The sequence below is a fragment of the Aulonocara sp. 'chitande type north' Nkhata Bay genome, linkage group LG5, assembly GCF_057382095.1.
Source record: "Aulonocara sp. 'chitande type north' Nkhata Bay isolate Kocher_YH1m ecotype deep benthic linkage group LG5, A_spYH_male_GT1.1, whole genome shotgun sequence".
Classification (NCBI taxonomy): domain Eukaryota; kingdom Metazoa; phylum Chordata; class Actinopteri; order Cichliformes; family Cichlidae; genus Aulonocara; species Aulonocara sp. 'chitande type north' Nkhata Bay.
Window position 1 is genome coordinate 15,345,228 of NC_141348.1, and position 16,894 is coordinate 15,362,121.

At 40.0% G+C, this 16,894-nt stretch overlaps 2 protein-coding genes and 1 pseudogene across 3 annotated transcripts; 1 reads left to right on the forward strand and 2 right to left on the reverse strand.

Annotated features, from left to right (window-relative positions):
• Positions 1–1,865: 1,865 nt before the first annotated feature.
• Positions 1,866–4,334, forward strand: LOC147330037 (protein LSM14 homolog B-B-like). Its single transcript, XM_086291582.1, has 8 exons — positions 1,866–2,304; positions 2,429–2,592; positions 2,703–2,832; positions 2,955–3,137; positions 3,244–3,321; positions 3,597–3,734; positions 3,815–3,941; positions 4,029–4,334. Exons 1-8 carry the CDS (start codon positions 2,181–2,183, stop codon positions 4,183–4,185), a joined length of 1,101 nt encoding a protein of 366 aa, XP_086147708.1. The 5' UTR covers positions 1,866–2,180; the 3' UTR covers positions 4,186–4,334.
• Positions 4,335–4,346: 12 nt separating this feature from the next.
• On the reverse strand, positions 4,347–12,494 carry LOC147330038 (cadherin-like protein 26). Of its 2 annotated transcripts, none has more exons than XM_086291581.1 (21): positions 12,370–12,494; positions 11,833–11,955; positions 11,326–11,475; positions 10,769–10,922; positions 9,867–10,030; positions 9,376–9,507; positions 8,171–8,353; positions 7,702–8,018; positions 7,475–7,617; positions 7,180–7,404; positions 6,857–7,078; positions 6,638–6,759; positions 6,453–6,557; positions 6,214–6,300; positions 6,081–6,128; positions 5,919–6,002; positions 5,569–5,772; positions 5,391–5,462; positions 5,263–5,310; positions 5,098–5,184; positions 4,347–5,011 (listed from the first exon to the last, which is right to left on the reverse strand). In XM_086291581.1, the coding sequence occupies exons 1-21, from the start codon at positions 12,388–12,390 to the stop codon at positions 4,790–4,792; spliced, it is 2,913 nt and encodes a 970-aa protein (XP_086147707.1). In that variant the 5' UTR covers positions 12,391–12,494; the 3' UTR covers positions 4,347–4,789. The 2 variants fall into 2 exon arrangements, with proteins under 2 accessions (XP_086147707.1, XP_086147706.1); XM_086291580.1 differs by having other exon boundaries at positions 6,393–6,557.
• Positions 12,495–15,699: 3,205 nt separating this feature from the next.
• Positions 15,700–16,396, reverse strand: LOC147330039 (uncharacterized; annotated as a pseudogene).
• Positions 16,397–16,894: the final 498 nt, after the last annotated feature.

A 16,894-nucleotide genomic window follows, 5' to 3' on the forward strand; every position in this document is an offset into this window, starting at 1 on the left:
AAATGTACAGTGCAGTCAGCCAGTCATGGGATTTAGAACTTCTTTTTTTTGTTTTTTTTAAGCGTACCGACTGCTATGAATGCCAGCGAAAGAGCAAAGTTTGTTTTGCTTTCATTTTTGTGTTGAAATAAAGATCCAGACGTGCAGCCGTTTTCCTTTCCAAAAATTATTCAGCAACTTTGGCAGCAAACTCACAATGACTCAAACATGATAATTATTTCCACGTTTCGTGGGGTTTTTTGTTTGTTTTGTTGTTGTTGTTTTTAAGGATTTAAGTTGCTCCAAAATTTAAAAGGGAGAATAATTTATAAAAAATAATATTTTTCCTTTTAATATTTTAATACAGTCTAAATGTTTTATTTTAAATTTTGTTCTGACCTCCAAAAGAAAAAAAAAATATTTTTAATTATTTGTAAGCAGCTGGAGTAATGTTATATAGTTTTATTTATATATTTTTCAGTTTGATAAATTACATGTCATATACAATCACCATTATTAGGAACACCTTGCTTGTTCTGGGTTCGACCCTGTTTTTACCTTCAGAGTTGTCAAATTCTTTGTGGCACAGATTGAACATGGTGCTGGAAACATTCTTCAGGCTTTGGGCCCATATTGATGTAGCATCACAAAGTCACTGCAGATTTGCAGACTGCACATCCACACTGTGAAGCTCCCACTCCAGCACATCCCAGATGTCATGTGTTGGGTTGGGATCTGGTGACTGTGGAGGCAATCTGAGACCAATGAACCCATTGTAATGTTTAAGAAACTAGTTTGAGATTATTTGAGCTTTAAGCAGTTTCTTATCCTGCTGGAACCATTAGAAGACTATACCTTCAGTATGTGATCATAAGGGAATGGACATGGTAAATAATGATATTCAGGTAGTCTGTAAAAAACATGCTCAACTGGTACTAAGAGACCCAAAGTGTGCCAAAAAATATCCCCCACACCAGTACACCAGCAGAAACAACTACAAGGCTAGATGGATTCATGGTGCAGCAGAAACTGAGCCTCATGCAATGTTTTTTTTTCGCAGTTTTTCATTGTCCACTTGTAGTGTGTGTATTCTAGCCTCAGTTTTTTGTTCTTAGTTTACAGGAGTGGCATCCGGTGTGGTCATCTGCTGCTGTAGCCCATCCCCTTCGAGGTTTGAGGTGTGTTGTACATGCACTCTTCTGCATACTCTAATTGCAATGAGTGGTTATTTGAGTTACTGTTGCCACCCCATCAGCTCAAAGCAGTCTGGCCATTCACCTCTGACCGCTAGGATCACCAAGGCGTTTTTTGGTTTCTTCCTTTTTGTTTTTTCTCAGAGGACTGCCACCAACTGGCTATTTTCTCTTTGCAGACCATTCCCTGTAAATCCTGGAGATAGTTGTGAGGGAAAATCCCAGATCAGGCCACACTCCAGCACCACCAACCATGCTACGTTCAAAGCCACTTGAACATCAGTAGGTCATTTTGACCATGTTTACATGCCTAAATTCATTAGGGTGCAGCCATGAAATTAGTTGAACAGATGTACCTATCAAAGTGGCCAGTAAGCTGGTATATATTAGTATGTATATCAGGGGTTGGGAACTCCAGGCCTCAAGGGCCGGTGTCCTGCAGGTTTTAGATGTGTCCTTGATTCAACACAGCTGATTTAAATGGCTAAATTACCTTATCAGCATGTCTTGGAAGTTCTCCAGAGGCCTGGTAATGAACTAATCATTTGATTCAGGTTTGTTGACCCAGGGTGATAGCTAAAACCTGCAGGACACTGGCCCTCAAGGCCTGGAGTTCCCCTACCCCTGATGTGTATGTTTATTGAAGTTAAACGATCCTGTCCTATACCATAACGACAGCAAAACAAATTTTTAACCACTAGCTGCTGGTGAGTTTGTTAGTGGACACCTCAGATCTGTTTGGGCTTAGCGTTTAACACCAGCAAGCCCGCTTCCAGTTTTACTTAGTTTAACTCCACGCTCTTGCTTTTGTAACTAGCGGTGTATGCCGACTGAGTAAAGAAACTACCCCCGTTTTACACACAGCCGCAAAGAGGTGCAGCCCTGCCAATCTTATAAAGTGCACAGGTGCTTTCCATCATGCACACTGTGGATTAGTTAAGGTGTGTGTGGCGTGGCTTCTCACTCCGTAGGTGAAGTTTGAGCTGAAAGCATATTTTTACTGCAAGCATGAGTGCCGGAGGAACTCCTTACATTGGCAGTAAAATAAGTTTAATATCCAAGGCACAGATTCGTTATGAGGGCATTTTGTCTTCTGTGGACACAGACAGGTCCACAGTTGCTTTAGCAAAAGGTAGGTTGATGCTTTACAAGATGTGGCTCGAGGCTGTGTTTCTCAGTTAAGTCTTAAACAAAATTTGCTGCAGTTTAAAAAACAGCTGACTTGCTTTATGTCACTTCAACATATATTTTCCCAGTTAAATCTTACGGCACTGAAGACCGGCACACAGTTAGACCAGTGCCACCCAAAGATGAAGTTTATGAATTCATAATCTTCAGGGGCAGTGACATAAAAGATATTACTGTGTCTGAGCCACCAAAACCACACCATGGACTTCCTCGGGACCCTGCTATTGTTCAGGTGAGTAGGTGAAGGAGATTCAACTTAATTTTTTCCTCACTGTAGATTTATTTGAAATTGATAGAAAGTTTTGCAAAAGTTCATTTTTGTCTTTATTGTTGTGGGATCAGTCATCAATTGGCAGCTCCTCTGCAATGTATCACCCACGCTGGAGTCCTTACAGAGACATGATGCCCACCTACAATCAGCTGGCTGCTAGCTCTCTACTCAACCAGCAGTACAGTGCAGCACTGGGACTAGGTACAGAGTTCTTCTCAATATAACAGAGGATTTGTTATATATTTATGTTTGTGTAAATCTGGGTTTCCAGCATGGAAAATGGTCTTGCACCACTAGGCTTCTTTGTGCCCTCTCAATTCTAGGACTTTCAGGCCAAGCCAGAAGAGCCCCTATGGTTGAACAGGCTGTCCAGACCATGCCTATGGTCAGTGCTGCACAGAAAAAGGGAAAGACTACAACCCAGCCACAGAACAAACCGCTGGTGCGTCCAGTTCAGCGGTCTGGACAGGCTGGTGCCCAGGTTCAAAAAGAGAATATACCCACCAGTAAGTGGACTTTAACAGTGAACATTTACTTTAACATCAGTTGACTTCATTGCACTGCTTTTAAGTCCACCACGATAAAAAGAAAGATTATCATATATCATTTTAGGACAGGCACCATCTCAGCCAAGTGCTACCTCAGCTGAAGGCCAAAATACAGGAAACCAGAAACTAAGGCAGAGACAAGGTATCCACATTTAAAATGTGCATTGTGAGCTGCTAATTCCTGAATGGCAGTAGGTTTGCTTGACTCTTTCTGCATGAAAATTAACTGCAATTATATTTATAAAACCAAATTTTGCCCATCTGCCTGGAAGCATTAAATTACAAAATGAAATGTCTCATACTAGATGAACTGGTTTGAGAACCAGTTTTAACGGGTGTGTGGTTTTTTTTTTTTTTTTTTTTTTGTTTGTTGTTTTTTTTTAAATTTCCCCTTCCCCTCTAAATGCTTATTTGCAGGCAGCCGCAGGTCCAGGAACAGAAGCAGAGGCCAACTAATAGTGAAAAACACAAAGGCTTCAACTTTGGCATTTGAGTCAGATTTTGATTTTGAAAGTGCAAATGCTCAGTTTAAAGATCTTACGAAGCAAAATGTTGGTATGTTTTAAAGATCACCAATCAATTCAGTTTTATTTGAGGTGACAGAAACTGAGCGAGTATATACATGTATTTTGCAGTTGATAAGGAGGAGTCTTGGGAGACCCAGGATAGCCCTCCTGAACAGGAGGAGGAGCCTCTCAGAGATAAGTACTATGACAAAGCCAAGTGTTTCTTTGATAACGTCTCATCAGACCTCAAGCCCAGGTGACCTAAACAGTTTATTTGTAATATTTGTTTTGTGAAGCTCTGTAATATACTTACTCCCACCCTACAAAAAACTGTGCGTTTTAGGAGGACCACCTGGGCTGAGGAGAAAAAGTTGAACATAGAAACATTTGGAGTTCCTGGTCGCTTCCTGAGAGGCAGAGGATTCAGGGGGCGTGGACGCAGAGGGCTGAACGCCACTGAGCAGCGAGCGCTTCCAAAAGTTGGTAGTGGCAGAGTGTGAAGGATTTCCTTTTGTTAAACTGTTGTACATACTGTAGTTTTTGACTTGTTTAAGAGGAACCTCCTTGAGTTCAAACCTCTGCAACAGCACTCGGTGAAGATTTTTGTTTTGTTTTTTGTTTATCCCAAATGCAAATTTGTATTTTGGATCCTTACATGAAATGGGAGAGCAGTTTCTTTTAATCCAGCAACTGTGCACTTAAAAAAAAAAAAAAGCAATATTGTTACTTAGTTTGAAACATGCGATGTGGAATTTGTCGTTTTTTTTTTTGTGTTTGTATAAAGTTACACATACTTGGCTGTTCAAATGTAATCCAAATGGGTTCTGAAGACAGGTTTGTCAAAATGGACAACTGTACTTTTGTGGTTTGTTTTGGCTTTTGCTTGTTTTGGGTTTGTGTTTTTTTTTTTTTTCTTTTTTTCTTTCCCCAGTTTGATATAAAAACTGAAGACGCATGTGGCACAGTAATAAATATGTGATTAACAATATGGCTCTCTTGTAGCATTTCTCCTGCAGAAGTTGTCGCCACAAACCCTTTAGTCTCTCCTCCTAATAGAATATAGGAATTGAATGTTCTTCCTCACACTTGGAGCAGAAATGTTTACTACATGTCGTAATATCTTGAGTCCTGTCGTTGTGTTGGGCTGCAAATAGAAGTGAGTTGGTGGCACTTTGGGCCCAGATCTTCCAGTGTGTCCTGATATGAACCACCTTCAGAAATACTGATCCTATTCAGCTCTGAGATGGCATCGGAGTCCCCCTCCTGTGCGTCGATGTGAAGGTCTCTGTCGAAGTCCCCTTTTTTCTCTGGGAGTGAGGTTGTCTTCTGTAAAAGGTGGCACATGCAAATGTGCCAGCAGTGATTATTTTTATTTTTAAATAATGCAGCATAATAGACTAAAGACTACCAACCTGACGAACTGGCATGAGTTCAATGGACTCCGTAGCACAGCTCATGTTTTGTGATTGGAGGACGTTCATGTTGCCCATATCATCAAACTGCATAAAGAAAGTTCACACATTTCTTCATCTCTGATTTCAAAGTAAAAGATTACAAACAAATCTCTGGTGTTCTACCTGATGGCTGCTGTCATAGCCAGTGGTTATTGGAGAATTCCCATCTGACTGAAATTTGAAAAAGAAACCATTTAATATTTTAAGATCCATTTGTAAGACATCCTTGATCTTCTATGGGTGTGTACAACCTGGTTCTGAGGGTAGCTGTGTTGGTAGGACAGGCTTTCTCTTCTTAAATTCTCACATGGTGAGTGGATTTCCTGTTGGGAAAGGGTGACAAGACCAGGAGGTGATCTATAGAGGAATCTGTTCACACTTTGAGGGATGCATTTACAAAAGTGCATGCTCCATGGAAGAATGACCTACCTTAGGTTGTGAGTCCTTGGCTGTCATGCATATAGAAGCCAGTTGGTGAAACTTTGGACCCAGATCTTCCAGTGTGTCCTGAAATGAGCCCTCTTCAGAAATACTGATTGCCTCCAGCTCTGGGATGGTGTCTGAGTCTAGCTCTGAATAGATGTGAAGCTCATCGTCTAGCAAGTCCCCTTCTTTCTCCCGCAGAGAGGTTAGCTTTTGTAAAAAGCGGAACATGTCAAAAGTAAATACAAATATGCCTGAAGTGATTTGTTTTTTAATGGTACATGCTCATACATTTTTATTAATTTTTTTTAAATAATGCAGCATAGGAGATGTGACATACTTAAGAGACTACCAACCTGATGAACCTGCATGTCATTAGACTCCGTAGCACAGCTCACGGTTTGTGTTTGGAGGACGTTCATATTGCTCATGTCTTCAAACTGCACACAAAAGGTTCACATTTCTTTATCTCTGATTTCAAAGTGAAAGATTACAAACACAAATCTCTGGTGTTCTACCTGATGGCTGCTGTCAAAGCCAGTGGTTATTGGAGAATTCCAGTTTGACTGAGATTTAAAGAACAAAAATATATAGTTATTATTTTAAGATCCATTTGTAAGTCATCCTCAATCTTCTGTGGGTGTGTACAACCTGGTTCCCAGTGTAGCTGTATTGGCTGTATTGGCTTTCTCTTCTGAAATCCCCAAAGCGTGGGTGGATGGACCTCTGTGTAAAATCCTGTTCAAAAGGATGACAAGAGCAGGAGGTGATCTATAGAGGATTCTGAGATGCTTTTACAAAAGTACATGCTCCATGGAAGAATGACCTACCCTAGCTTGTGAGCGTAAACTCCGAAAACTGCCAAAAGTCTGAACTTCATTCATACCCACCCTTGCTGAATATCTCCCATTTCTCATCCCATTCAGTGGAATATGGAAATTAGATTGATTATATTGCTCCATACAAACTGGTTCTTCCATAATAGTGACAGGAATCTAAAGAAAGAGAAATGGTTTAATGATATTTCCCTTAAAATGGGTCATTGGCATGGATGCAAATGTTTCTAAACAGTGACCTCGCAGTTGTCTCCTGGTGCCTCAGTGTTTGATTGGAGGAGGATTCCTCCTGAACAATCTTCAGGCTCCATAGTGATAAACTCTCTTTTGGACGAGATGCTGAGAGCCAGCAGCAGCAGAACTGTCAAAGAGTAAAATAAAACTTATACTGGGTTCTTAGAGATGTTAGCACACATATCACAGTTCTCCTACACTAAAGTAAACGGTGTGTTTCTTACACAGAAGAAGTAAGAGTGAACAAATTATTATGCATAAAGCATAAGGGCCAATGTTTATTTCAGATTTCTGGCGAATTCGACAGTTTGGTGTCAAAGTGCAGCCACATGCAGTCACACTGAGGTTGTAAACTTTAAATGCTCCCTGCATGTCGGAGATCTTTAGATGAATTGTGTGTTGACCATAGGACACACCGGGCTCCTTCACCAGACCAGCTGTGTAACCTTGAAGAAGAGATCACAAAATGATAGGATACTTTAGGAGTTCTGGCTTTTGTGCTTGTTTTTCTGTAATATGTCACTAAATACATGAAGGATGTTTCTACCATAACCAGGATTCAGTCTCCATTTTCCTTCAACATTTCCCAACAGTTCAAAAGTGAAAGGCCCTCCATAAGGGGCTTCATCTGGGTCAAAGGCCTCGATGTTGGTGGTTGTGGGGGCATCAGACACACACACATCCAGGCTGTCCACTGTTAGCTGTGGCACGTTGTCATTCTGGTCCCACACATGGATATGTAGTGTAGCTGTTCCTGTCATTGGTGGTATACCTGTCCAAGATGCAAGAAATGTAGTACAAAAAAAGCTGTTTGTGTTTTAAAAGTCAGAGTGTGTGTTTACCTTTGTCAACTGCATACACTAAGATGGTGTAGGTGCCGTTAACAACGTGTGGAGATTCTCTGTCGGGCGTCTTTATCATTGTGATGTTTCCTGTGAGGGGATCCACCGTCACCCAGCCAGCAGGATCATTTCCTACCTTGTACCTGTGGACAGATTCAGTGCACTTAGACAGAACTGAACAGCTTCAGATCAACGTTCAGAAATGTTTAATCAAATAAATCGCTTACACAAACTCTTTGGAATAACTGGAGTCAGGATCCACAGCTGTCACTTTATCCACCCAGGTTCCAGCGGGTACGTTCTCCATCACCACGACCTCTTTCACCGTCATGCTGAATTTAGGAGGGTCATTGGTATCCTCCACATCAATGGTGACTTTCACAGACTGAGGTTCAGCTGCACCAGAGGGATCATGGCCTTTAATGGTGTCAACTTTCCAGAGGCCTGAGGGCGTCCTCTCTTTTACTTCACAGGAGTAATACGGTGCCTCGTTTTCCACTGAGATCAGCAGCTCCCTCTGCGCCCCATTCTCAAAGTCTAAAGGCTGAAATTATACAACAGAGTTGCAAAATCAGTAAAAAAAAATTTGTGAAATTCAAAAAATATTGTCAGCATCATTATATAAGAGGATAATAAATTTTTTAAAAAGCTGTGGGTGTCATTGTAATGTATAGCATGCAGTCAAACACCACTTACTTCAACTACTGTCAGGATCCCATCATTAGTCTCTAAGTCTGTTAGTATCTTGAAGTTCTCTCTCTCGTCACCATGTATGGTGTACCTGGCTCTCCATGCAGAGGTGTGGGGGGTGTCTTTGTCTGTCACGTGCAGCCTCAGAGGAGAGACCCCAGTCTCAAGCTCCTTCACTTTACCAGCGCCCTGTAGTTTGAATACAGAGTGTATAAACCTGTAGAAGAATTTCCCATTGCTAATACACAATTTTAAGTATACATTTTTTCTTATGTGTCTGTTATAATTTATGCAATTATAGAGTCAGTGTGGTCTATTCACAAGCAGATATGATTTTATAAAATAATGATTTGGTGGTTATGTAAAGTATGGAGCAAGCCAACTACACAATTTTATTAAAGTAATACTGTGTAAAACTGTGATTGCTTGATGTTAGTAGATCGCAGTCACTTAAGTTCTGTTTTATTATCCTTCCCAATTCAAGTCCATAATCATTAAATTTAGTCCAGCAACTTTCTCCTTCCCTTTGGAGCAGATCTGAATACACCCCAGAGTTTTTCCATATCTGTGGAAGGCTGTGAGTTCACAGTTTAGCTTAGATGTCGATGTTGGGTAAGAGTTCCATATGAGTTAGTGAGAAGAGAAGCTCTCTTCTGTCCAATGACAGCCAGGCTGAGGTGAAATGTTCAGATACGCTGGTGTTTTCTGTCGCTAAGTGATGCTATTAGCATTCATTAGCTACTGTTAGCAGCGTTAGTGAAACTTTCTTTAAAGTGAATGTAACTTGTACTCTGACACTTAGTGAATAAAGTCTCATATGATGTGAAAATGCACTCAAACTGTTTATTAGAGGGAAACTGAGTGAGCTTTCACAGCTTTCACAATAAGCAAATCTGCTTCTATGCATTTTAATGGATTAAATATGAGTTTATGAGAAAGTATTAATTTGGCATAAATAGACAATAATCTATATATTAATGAGAATAATATCATTTTTTTCTATTATAAAACATAAAAAATTACTGACTGCACCTTTAAAACGTAAACTCATTGTGAATGCAGTATAAATATGAGTTTATATTTATGTTTGACGAACCACCAGGGTGTCTTGCCTTCTATTCTGTATACACTACACATAGGTATCAGGTTACAGGTGTGAAACTCCTGAAACTGGTGCTGTTTGGAGTTTGCAACACCAACTGACTGCCTACCGTTTGACCGCTGATGACTGGAAGGTGGTTGTTGCCATCCCGTACATGAATTACAACAGTGGTTGAACTGGACAGGCTGACTACTTCACCGTGGTCTTTGGCCTCCACCGTTAATGTAAACTTCTCAGCCACCTTAACAAAAGCAAATGGAGAGTTTTACATTAATAGGCTAATAGCATAACAATGTATTCATAGGATACATAGATCATAGTGTATCCTAGACAGTGGCTCCTACAGTAGTTAGACCATTATGCACAAAGCTTACGGGTGTTTTTTTGTATTACACGAATGGGTTTTTTTTATAATAAGGAAACATTTGTAACCTTTGTGATATTTGCAAAGAATCTGTTGCTGCTCAAAGTGAGCATGCGCATCTGCATAAATAGCTCCGTAAGTTTTACTTACTCAAGTAAAGAACTAGCCAAATCGTTCTCCTTACTCATCTTTAAAATGTTTCGTGCTCCTGACATATCAACAAAAGAGTCTCTTACCTCATGATTTAAACATCCTTTGAATGAAATGTATCCAGACTCATCAACGAAGACTTCAGTGTCTCTAACAATTGGAGACACAGATTTGATTTCATAGTGGAAGGTTGAGTTTAGTGTTTCTCTCTCGTCTATGTCAGTAGCGTGCACTTTCAAAAGATTGGAGCCTGTCGGGAAATAAACAGTTAAGGAGCATATGTAATACTCAGTGTTTAATTCAATTCAAAGGAAGAAGCACACACACACAGACACACACACACACAGGGCTAGATAGATAAACACACAGACATGACTCACACAGACACAGTGGGGGAAATAATTATTTGATCCCCTGCTGCTAATTTAACTTTGCTCACTACATTAGAAATGAAAAGAGGCTCTTCATTTCTAATGTAGTTTTATTTTAGTGGAAAGAGACAGAATATCTACCAAAAATCCAGAAAAAACACATCACATTAAAAGTTGTAGGCACACAGATTCCAATCAATCAATCAATTACAGATCCTCCTAATCTCAGCCTGCTATGTATATGAAGTACACCTATCCTCAGAGTCATTTTCTTTCATTCCAACCTCTCCACCACCACAGGCAAGACCAAAGAGCTGTCAAAGGATATCGAGACAAGAATGGGCTTGTAGTCCACTCTTGCCCCATGGAGGTGGGCTGGAATGGACTACAAGCCCATTCATGTCCCCGACACCTTGTTGAGATGGTAACAAGTGGTGATGCAATTGTTCAGCAATGGAAGCAGTAAAAAAACGACGTGCCATTCTGTCTCTCACCATTAAAATGAAACTATGATAAAAAAAAATGTATTCATTTGTAAGTGAGCCAACTTACAGAACTAGCGGGGATCAAATAATTATATGTACATATATATTATTATTATTATTTTTTTTTTTTACCTTGTGTGTTTTCCTGATCAACAGTAGTCTCATACAGAGTATTCTCAAAGCGTGGTGGGTTGTCATTGATGTCCTTTATGAAAATCTCAAGTCGTAACCTGGTAACCTGTCTGGTGTCAGTTGACACGTCCATCTTTCTGGCCTCACATATTAGCTAGACATCAAATGATACCATGAAGACTTAGTTACAATAGAAAATAAATAGTAAATATTGTGATCTATGACATGGAAAGATTATCATTAAGTGGTAAAGTTCTGTGACAAGAAGTTAAAATAATTTTTAAAGATTTTTTTTCAGCCTTTTTTATGCAACCAAAGTAACAAAATTTGACATTTCTAGTATGAAATCAGGTAAAGCTTCTGACAATATGCTGACAGAAACGTAAAGTGTAAAAACTGTTGGTTGACAATAAGCATGAGCATGCTTAATATGCACTCTCATTAATAGTAACTACTCCACAATAACAGGTGTTCACTGTCACTATGAATAATTTGTACATGAACAGAAAGCCTGTGGGATCACTACATGTTGGCGTTTAGCGAGTGTTGATTCTAACCTCAAGTTTTTGCCACTCCTCATAGTCCACAGCCTTGTGGACGTACAACATGCCAGACTCTTTGTCAATGGAGATGACTCCCATCGGCACCTCATCCACCCCTTCTCCATAGAGTTGGAAGGTTAGTCGATTTTGCCTATCAATATTCACCTACAACACAACAGCAAATGTTTGCATACGTAAACGTCCGTTTTGTGATTTTAAATGATTTTATTGCTATGAACCTGGGCATGGTTAAATAAAGAAACGTGCAAGTATCAAAGGAATGCAGGTGTTAAATCAGCTTTAATCAATTAACTGATTATTTTTGCATTATTAGTATTAGTTTTTTGGTAGCTACATTAAAAAAGTTCACCTTAAAATTAAATTCACTGTGCATTTATATTCCACAAAAAGTACATTTGAAACGTAAAAACCTATACATAAAAGTTTGTTTTTTTTCTGTCATTTTAAAGTCTTTCAGTTTATGAAATTTGGAAATGGACACTTTCCGGTTAAATTTCTCACCTTGCCCAACTCATATGGGAATGGCCCTGGATAACCCTCCTCAAGCTCAAACGAGTCAGTAGTCCATTCCCTCCTGTGACGGCTCAGCAGCTCTGAGCTTCTAGCACCTGATAAACAATAAACCTGGAGGGCAAACAGTCAGTCAAAGCAGGAATGTTAGGGGATGGGCTTACGGTGAAGTTATAATTTATGCGTCTGGGGTAATGAACTTCTTAAAAGCTCACTGATGCATAGTTGGTAAACCAGTTTTGATAAGGTGCGCACACACGCATTTCTGCAGATATGCAAAGGCTTTCCGAGTATAGCGTGATAAGAGAAATGAACCTGTTCAAAAGGAAGTCCCAGATTTGTATCGCTGAAAACAAAACATTAACTCCATTTTAGGCAATTTCAGAAAACGTTTTCAAGAATTTTGCCTTTCGTAGCCATGTGATACGACAGATGAAGAGATCCATTAGGGCACGCAGTATTTGCGCACATAATTAGCATGTCTGACAAAGGAAAAGTCAAAGGAATACAAAAGTAATTGCTACGTACCAATAAAAAGAAGTAGCGCATGACCTTTGTTCACTGCAGTCAGCTCAGAGTGAGTAAGGACTGACTTCAGTCAGCAAGCCCAGCCTTCTTTCCACACCCACATATGCAACCGTAAAATCCTGTTTTTGTACGCGCGTGTGTGCGCGCACGCGTGTTTCTATGTTTGCGTGTGTGTCTGTTTACCTGCCTTTCCATGGAACCAGCTGTGACTGACAGCTGGAAATCAAAATAGGACAAACTCAGTCTAACGAATAGAAGCCGTGTTTTGTGCCTTTAGTTCCTTGACTGCTTTAGTTTGACGATAGGTTTGTTATGTGTGCTTTGTATTTAGTTCTACCTTCCTACTCTCATGGTCTGTGTTTAGCCGTCCTCCCACCTGTGTCCTCTTCCCTTGTTATATGGTGTGTTTTTGTCTCATTTTCCACTTGTCCGTTGTCCCATGCTCCCTCATGTCTGTGCTTCTCCTTGTTCTGTGTGTTTTGTAGAAGTTTCATTGTGTTGGATTCTTTGTTTGTAACCTGCAGTTATTTTGTAAGAGCTCATCATTAAAGCTGCTTTTTGAGATTAAGTCTTGTTTATACTGTGCATGCATTTTGGGTCCATCTCCTTCCTGCCAATTAGCGATCCTCAACAAAAAGCAAAAACAAAAGAGTTTGTACAATGCTAAACAGCTTGAAAGTCAATATTTGTTATGACCACTTTTATTTTTCAACAGAGTCTAGTTAAGATTTCTTGTAATTTTTTTTTTTACTAGTCCTCAGGAATAGTTCTCCAGGCTTCTTGAAGATTATTCAAAGCTCTTCTTTCAATGTTGTTTTTCTCTCTGTCAAGATGATGCCGCACTCCTTCAATAATGCTGGGCTGTAGGGAGGCCAATCCATGACTAACAGTGGAAATTTTTATTAAACCTGACAACTGGTAGTCATGTGGGTTCCGGAGCTCTACAGACTTCTAGCCTTCCACAGTTACTCCTGTGGAGAAATGTGTAGTGAACTCCACCACCACAGGCCAATACTTAGGGTGTGGACTTGAACTTGTGCCAAGCTGCTTTGCCTGGGTGGATTTCTGGCTGCCGGGCTGAGGTCCCGATACATCAATGTATTTTAATTTGTTTTAGACTGATGTACTTTGACAGGGAAGAGCTGAAGCTTATTTTGACGGCTGTCGATATTGTTGTTTTGTTTATGTGTTTTATTTTACTGTCTCAGTAGGCACCTCATGTATTTATTGTATTTTAGAGTGGTTTACCCTTTTTATATATATATTGTTGCAGACAGTGAAGGCGCTGCATGGAAAACTAATCGTTTTTTTCTTTCCGATTTTTGCATGCACCGTGGTGAGCTTGAGTGGAGACGGCACTGAATATTTTATTTTTTATAGTGTTTTGTCCGGTTGGGGTTGAGGGTGAGTTGCCGTCCCTTTTAAACGTGTGTCATATGTTGATTTGTGTTTAACAGGTTCCCCACAGCGCTTATCCTGTCCCCCACGTACAATCATACAATTTTAAAGTTTTAACCGTATTTAATGAAGTAAAGCTTTTAATTGTTTTATACGGAAGAGGATTAGGGCCACTGGAAAAAAAAACAAAACAATTCTGACTTTTTTCCTCAGAATTCTGACTTTTTTCTCAGAATTCTGATTTTAATCTCAGAATTCTGACTTTTTTCTCATAATTCTGACTTTTTTCTCATAATTCTGACTTTTTTCTCAGAATTCTGATTTTAATCTCAGAATTCTGACTTTTTTCTCATAATTCTGACTTTTTTCTCAGAATTCTGATTTTAATCTCAGAATTCTGACTTTTTTCAGAATTCTGAGAAAAAAGTCAGAATTCTGAGATTAAAGTCAGAATTCTTTCCTTTTTTTCCCCAGTGGCCCTAATCCTCTTCCGTAGTTTTAGGTGCTACTATTACATGTTTACTTTTATTTTGTGTTAACATTAAACCCATTTTAACTGACTGTATGGCTACAGCTCTGTCCTATTGAAGTAGGTACCTACCATGGGTCACACTGTGGTTATTAAGACAAATGTGATAAGCATTTTGGCATGTGTGATGAGATGCTGCATATATTTTATCACACTGTGGTGGGCAGTGCTCTCTATTATACTGTGGTGTTTTGGTGGTGCAGCCCGACAGACAAACACTTCTACAACACCACTAGAGACACATGAATGAAATGCAGTGTCATTAAAAACACTTGATTTTTTTCCATATTCTTCAATGATCTTTATTTAAAAATGTAATATATTTACATGTGAATAAACTTTTAAGGATTACACTGACTGATGGATGAGTGGGCAATGAATGCTTTCTCATCCTTCTGTCATGCTCCATAGTGTCTGAGGGGGTTTTCCACTTGGTATCGGGATTCTGTGTCCACCTTCAGAGGTGGAGTTTCCAGCGTCTCACCTGGGCCTCATCTGCAAACAATCAGCAGGAGGGCTTTTTAAACCAGCACTGTCTGCTACTCCTCGCCAGTATGTTCTGCTATCTACAGTGGTAACTAGGCTCCACCTCTGCTCCAATTCTGGCTTCCCCATGTTTAACCTTGTTTTCCCTGTGTTTAGATCTCCTCTGACAACATATTCGTCCAGCAACTTCTTCTCCTCTGTTGCAGAATTCCCTTTGGATCGTTCCCATCACGACCCAGGTGATCAGTCTCTCCATAGCTTTTCCTCTGGTACCTGCTCTCTGCTGACACTCCATCTCTAGCCACATTCTCTATTCCTTCTCCTTAAATAAAGTCTTATAAATAGTTTAACCATGTGCTTTGAATTTGCATTTGGGTCTAAGCCTTCTATGGAGGGAATATCTCTTCACAGTAACATCTATTCAATTTTCTGTTCAATTCAATTTTATTTATACAGCGCCAAATCACAACAAAAGTCACCTCAAGGCGTTATATTCTAAGGTAGAGCCTACAATAATATTTACAAAGAAAGACCTAACAATCAAATGACCCCCTATGAGCAAGCACTTTGGCGACAGTGGGAAGGAAAAACTCATTTTTAACAGGAAGAAACCTCCAGCAGTACCACGGTCAGGGAGGGGCGGGCATCTGCTGCAACCGTTTGGGGTGAGAGAAGGAAGACAGGGTAAAAGACATGCTGTGGAAGAGAGACAGAGATTAATCACAAGTATTATTCAATACAGGGAGGTCTGTTAACACATTTCGAGTGAGAAAGGTGGATGAAAACGAAAAACGTGATGCATCACGGGAATCCCTCAGGAGTCTACGCCTTGCAGCATAACTAAGGGAGGATTCGGGTTCACATGAGTTGGCCATCAGCCTACTAAAAGGATACTGAAAAAACGTGTTGAAATAGTGTTAGTTGTCAGCACTTGTGCTGGTGGACTCAGAAATTTGCAAACGCAAGTATTCCTCTTCTGCCTCAAAATCCTCTCGGGACCACTTCCTCGAGCCTCCAGTTTCATGGTTGTCAAGCTCTTCAAGTTCATCCCCAAAAATGTTCATCACGACTGGTCTCAGAGTGAGCATGCACAGTTGAGCTTGTCCCTGAATCAGAGTTTGCAAGCCTGAGTGTTTTGCTGTTCTCTTCTTCATCTACACTCTCTGGGCTTTTTCGTGGATCCACCAGGCAGTGGTTCTTCTTTTATTACCTGCTGATTGATGTCCTCATCAGCAATATTACCAACATGAGAACAACCCTCGCTATCAGTGTCACAGTCAGAAATGAAGTCAGAGTCATCATCAGAAAACTCCTCGCACCATCTGATTCTTTTGTTCTTCATCCATCTCTCTAAACCTCCTCCTGGATACACCTGGCCGAGGGTCCTCTTCTGGGATGTACTGGTGAACATCCACACAGTCTTCAAATGCCTCATCAGAATCATCATTTTCAATGACAACAACAACAACAGCATTTTGGCTGGTGTAGACTCACAACTTTGGAATGGACAAAATGCATACAGCATAAATAAAACTAATTAAAACAATTCTTTTTATTCAAAACCGACGTCAGGATTTGGGTTGTGAGAGCGTCTGTGTTGAATGGAGAAGCCATGAACATCCCATGTTCACTCTGATGCCTCTGTCTTTCTAAATGGAGGGACATAAACTGTGTGTGTATATGTAAGCGTGTAAAAACTGCAGATACTAAGAATAACAGCAACCGTATTTTGTCTATATCCGCCATTGTAGAAATTTATCTCATGTAAACAATAACGTGACCACAGCGTGATGTCAAAAACGGCACACACATACTCAGACGTTGCCTGAGTAAATCTCGTCCACACCTAAACGCAAAAATGTAGTTTTCAAAAATCTCCACCCTGGCAAGAGTTTTTAAAAATGTCACCTTTCAGTGACCCAAAATGCAGTTTACGTGTGGACGAAAGGCCCAAATGCATAGAAAAAGCTGCATTTTGAAAAATACCCGTGTACATGTGGACGTACTCAGTTTCTCAAAAAATCTCTCAGAAATTCTAATAGTTTGTTTGAGAAAAAACTGAAATTTCAGCTTACTTTAGTTCTTGGATGGTAATAATATAAATTACACAGC

Coding starts and splice junctions, on each gene's coding strand:
- LOC147330037 (XM_086291582.1), top strand. CDS start 2,181: ATGAGTGCCGGAGGAACTCCTTACATTGGCAGTAAAATAAGTTTAATA. Junction 3,322..3,596: donor GAAACTAAGGCAGAGACAAG/GTATCCACATTT, acceptor GCTTATTTGCAG/GCAGCCGCAGGTCCAGGAAC. Junction 3,942..4,028: donor TCATCAGACCTCAAGCCCAG/GTGACCTAAACA, acceptor TGTGCGTTTTAG/GAGGACCACCTGGGCTGAGG.
- LOC147330038 (XM_086291580.1), bottom strand. CDS start 12,390: ATGCGCTACTTCTTTTTATTG. Junction 11,956..12,369: donor TGCGCTACTTCTTTTTATTG/GTACGTAGCAAT, acceptor TTTGCCCTCCAG/GTTTATTGTTTATCAGGTGC. Junction 10,031..10,768: donor TGATCAGGAAAACACACAAG/GTAAAAAAAAAA, acceptor ATTTCCCGACAG/GCTCCAATCTTTTGAAAGTG.